We start from the raw sequence: 4462 nt of genomic DNA, 5'->3' as shown, positions 1-4462 counted from the left end.
CGCAGCCTCAACGAGCGCATCTCCCTCTACCTGGCCCAAGCCCGGGCCAGCCCGGCCGCCCCCGAGGGCCAGCCCCGCAGCCCCAGCCCCGGCGAGGAAGGGGGGACCGACGAGGAGCGGCTGAACCGCAACTCCCTCGCCCGCTCCATTAAGAAGATCACGCTGTCCAACTGGCATGGGGAGGCTGGCGCGGGGGACGCAGGGGGACCCGGGGACCCTGCCCGGACCGGCGGCGAGAGGAAACACAACAACAACAACAGCAGGCCAGGGAAAGCTCAGTTCAAGGTAAGCGCTCCCCGTACCCTGCGCCCTGCTCTCTCCCCGTCTTCCCTGCAGTTCCCCGTTCCTGGCTGCCAAGGGACGGGTAGGTCCTGGGGAGGCTGCGCCCCGGCAGGGGATCCCTGCTGCCTTGTCCCCATGCCCTCCAGGCAGCACTCGCTACAGGGCTCCTGGGGTAGTCACTTTTCCTCCCGCCTCCCCCCCCCGCGCACTTCTCTGTACCGTCAGGCTGGAGGGCAGGAGGTCTTTGTGGGCGAGCTGGAGACGAGGTTTCCCCTAGGGCTAAGATGAACCAGAAAAGCTCTGCCCCAGAGCCCGAGCTATGGAGGGCTCAGCTCTTGGGATGCCCGTGACGATGCAGTTGTGTGTGGGGAGCTGGGAACTCGCTCTCCCGTTTACCGGGGGGGAAACCGAGGCTGGGAGAAGGGAAGTGACTCATGAAGGGCCACACAGCCAGGCAGAGCTGGAACAAGGCTAGGAGCAGGACCCAAGGCTCCCGGCACCCCGCCCTCTGAGTTTGAGTGCTAGCAGGCGTGGAGGTCCGAATCCGTCAGTGCCGGAGCCCGGGAGACCCCCTGCGTGGCTGGGATGGGGCGGAAGGCAGCTTGGAGACCTCGCCGGCGCTGGCAAGAGCAGGCAGGAACTCCTTGGGATTTAACCCTGACCCGCAACAGCTGGTTTCCCGGCGGGATAGCGCTAGGGAGAGCCACGCAGCCCACTGCCAAAACCCTTGTCTTCATTGCCAATAAAGGCCAGGCACGGCCTCGCAAGAGCTGCCGCTTCCTCCGGCATGCAGGCAGCTCCTTGCTGGGCAGCCGGAGTCTGCGCAGCCCAAGGGGCATCGGCATGAGGGCTCCCCTCTTTCATATAAGGTAGGGACACGTGCTCGGCACAGTGGTGTGGTGCGGGACTCTCGGGAGGCTGCCAGGATCGGCCCCTCCTGCCTGTCTGGCCTGGGGGGGTGGAGCTGGAAGGGGGGGGCAGGCTGCAAGATGGAGCCTTGGGAGGGAGAGGGAGAGCCAGGGCACAGGGGAAAGTGTGTGTTAGGCGGGATGGCAGCTGGGGGAGAGAAGGGAACGCTGTCCCCTGGGCAGGGCACGGCCCCTGGCTCTGTGCCTCGTTCCTGCCCTGTAGGAATGGGGGACCCCTCCAGGATGAGCACAGTGCAGCCCAGGAGGGTTTGGCCCTGCTCATCTTGCTTGTGGGAAATCACTGACACCTACCCTTCTACGGGAATGCAGCGAGCATATGTGCTGCGTTAATTTTGCTTTTAATGAGGGAAAAAAGCATTTGCAGAGGAGGCAGCTGAGGCTGCTGCGCTCGTTTCATGTGTGGCTTTGCTCATGTTGTGAAGCCTGGGGTCCTGCTGGGGAGTGGTTAGCACAGCACCTCATGGATGCTGAGGAAGGCACGGCTCCTTCTCCCAGCCTTGGTTTGCTGCAAAAGTGTTGTTTTGCTGGAGTGAGGACCCAGCTCTGGCCGGAGGGGCGGGGGGGGGGGAGTCCCGGTGGAGCAGCTCTGCGGGAAGGATGAAGTCATCCTTGTGCCGGCAGCCCTGTTTTCCTGCGGCTGACGGATCACGAGACGAGGACTTTAAATAAAGCTCCCGTGTCACCTGCAGGCTTGTCTCCCACGGCTGAGCCCTGGGGGGGGGCTCATGGGCTGCAGCCAGCATGGGACAATGCTGCCTGGGAGAGGGGCTTCCTAGGGTCTTACGCCCTGTGAGCACTTCATGTTTAGCTCCCTGGCATTCCCTAAACAGGCATCCAAACATCTCGGCCCTGCGGTTGGGCGGGAGGGTGCCTTCTCCTTCAGAGCTGCACTTCCCGCAGCTGCTGGCACCCTCCTGCCAGACGCACTGAGCTCTTGCTGCGCCTGCCGGACCGTGACTCAGCCTCACTCCCTGCCCGCTCTTCCTGCTCGGGATGGGATGCTGTGGCGTGGTGTGGTGGTCTGTCCTCTGCAGCCACCAGCCGGGCTCTGCAGCCCCCTGGAAAGATCTGGTGGTGCTGGTCTCCCAGGGGTTATAGAGTTGTTGGGCTGTTTATGGGGCTCCGAGCCTTTCTGGTGGCAGCAGCTCTAGAGCTGGGGCATACCATCCATGTTGGGACTCTTCTTTAGTCCTGCAGAGATGGTGGGAAGCCACTTTCTGTGCAGGGAGGGAGTCCTGCTTCGCCTGGGTTGGTTCCCCTTGGACACTGTCCCCAGTCTGGAGTGGTCTGAGCGGTGGTGGGCTGGGTCCAGCTCTGGCTGATCCATCACCCCATTTTCTGTGGCCTCAGAGGAGATCAGGGAGGGGGTGTGGGGGCAGCATACGTTGTCCACCACCTCGTGCTGTCCTGTGCACACTTCGATGGCTGTTACAGAGACAGCAAGTTGGCCCTGGGGAGGGAGTGGAAGGAGGTCCCTAAATTGGCCTGCTACATCCGACGGCCCAAGAAAAGATCCATCCATAGAGGATGAGAGTGACTGCCCTTGTGCATGATCCAAGCAATCCCACGCACCTCTCCTCCTGGGGCTGAGCTCTGTTAAGGATAAGGTAATGTGGAGTTCATCCTGGACCTCCTCTCTGTGCCTGGCTGTGGCTCCTGGACTTCCTTCCTCCTGCCTCTCCTGCTCCCACCCTCGCCTCTGTCCCGCGGGAGCCCTTCCCTGCGAGTCAGCTGCCCCCTTAACTCTTGCCTCCCGGACAGGCCAATGTCAGGGATCAGCAGCTGAGAGGATTCAGCTTCGTGCTGGTGGGGTTATTGTCCTCCTGTGCCCTCGTGCCTCTGCCCTGCTGTCCTGGAGATGGGCAGGGGGGTCTGACTCTGAGCATCTTAGATGACCAGGGGCCAGTGGTGACCACTGAATGGGTTTCTGCTGGCTTTGGAGTCAATTCAAGGGGAAAAAGGATGTGTGTGTGTGAGCTAAAATGGAGAAGGCACTGAGCAAAGCAAGCTTAGGAGCTCTTGCCACTTGCTGAATGTGTGGCAGCAGCTGCGGATGCTACCTGGAGGAGCCTGGCCTGAATGCGTAAGGAGGGACGGGCAAGGTGTCTGGGTACTGCTGGCAGCCTCCTCTGGCCCAGGGCAGGGGGAGGCAGGTGCGCGTTCCTCCGTCCCCTCAGCTGTTAGGACAGTTGAGCACTTCCAGGCTCACGGCTGCACCTTCCCATCTCTAGGTCTTCCTCAGGAAGGACGTGGATGCGGAGGACGAGCAGCAGGAGGCCAGGAGTCCCCGGGCTGGTGGTTTCTGCTCTCCGGTGGACAGAGGTTCCCCCTTCTATGCGGTACGTCCCCCTGCCCTCGCTGTTTAGAGGGTCTGACCCAGGGGTGCAGCTTGGGGCTGAGCAAGCGAGGGCGGCCACTGGTGGTCTGCCCGGGCATGGGTGTGGATGGAGCCTCACTGCTTTAAATGAGTGAGGGGACAAGCTGGGCATGATGGGGTGAGGGGATAGCCCCCAGGCCAACACCCAGAGGTTTTATCACTTCCAAGGGAGCTGGATTACAGGCTCCTCCAGCCCTGGCTGTGTCAAGAGACTGAAGATCCTGGAGTCGCAGGAGGGCCTGAGAATCTGTGTTGCTATTTTAAAAAAAAAAAAAAAAAAAAAAAAAAAAGACAGAGGATTTCTCTAGTTCTTGTGGTTAGGCAGAAAGGCTTTGAAAGCGACTTCCATGCCGTCAGCGGGGCAGCGCATGCCAGAGTGCTTAGAGAGCCTGATTCAGTTGCCCAAACCCCACTGCCCCACAGGCTCCTAGGAGATTGCACCCTGGCGGGCTTGGGGGCAGCTGGGACCCCACGGGGCAGCTCGCAGCCGGTCCCCTCGGGGAGGGAGGGAGGGCTGCTCCAGGCTGGCCCTGGGAGCAATTTCTGCCTGGTGAGAGGAGGCAGCGAGCCCTGCGCCTTCAGGTTTCTCCTGAAGATGCCCAGGCTCCTGTTTGCTGCTGGTTAGGGTGCGGTCAGGTCCCCGTCCCTGGGCAGTGGGGTGGGAAGCGGGTGCCCAGGCGGCTGTGCTGTCTCCTGGGCTGCATGCAGCTGGGCCTGGGGCTGAGCTTGGAGGGGGGCCAGCGCTTTCGCTGGCTGACCTTTGTCATCACCCCCGGCGGAGCTGGAGCCCTGAAAGAGCATTTCGTCAGCACCGGCCGCCCGCGAAGCCGAGCCCCGGGGGAGATGAGGTGCTTCCTGCCACCTGCCGCCACTC

At 62.1% G+C, this 4462-nt stretch overlaps 1 protein-coding gene across 1 annotated transcript in view; it reads left to right on the top strand.

The window, feature by feature from the left end:
* LOC103902721 overlaps window positions 1–4462 on the top strand; it is a 28224-nt gene that overhangs the window by 6697 nt on the left and 17065 nt on the right. Inside the window, exons 2-3 of the mRNA XM_009283814.1 lie at window positions 6–285; window positions 3443–3550. Coding sequence (XP_009282089.1) covers window positions 6–285; window positions 3443–3550 — 388 coding nt within the window. The remainder of the gene's footprint in view (window positions 1–5; window positions 286–3442; window positions 3551–4462) is intronic.

Source organism: Aptenodytes forsteri, unplaced genomic scaffold (assembly GCF_000699145.1).
Source record: "Aptenodytes forsteri isolate BGI_AS27 unplaced genomic scaffold, ASM69914v1 Scaffold309, whole genome shotgun sequence".
Classification (NCBI taxonomy): Eukaryota; Metazoa; Chordata; class Aves; order Sphenisciformes; family Spheniscidae; genus Aptenodytes; species Aptenodytes forsteri.
This window is presented reverse-complemented; position numbering and strand designations above follow the sequence as displayed.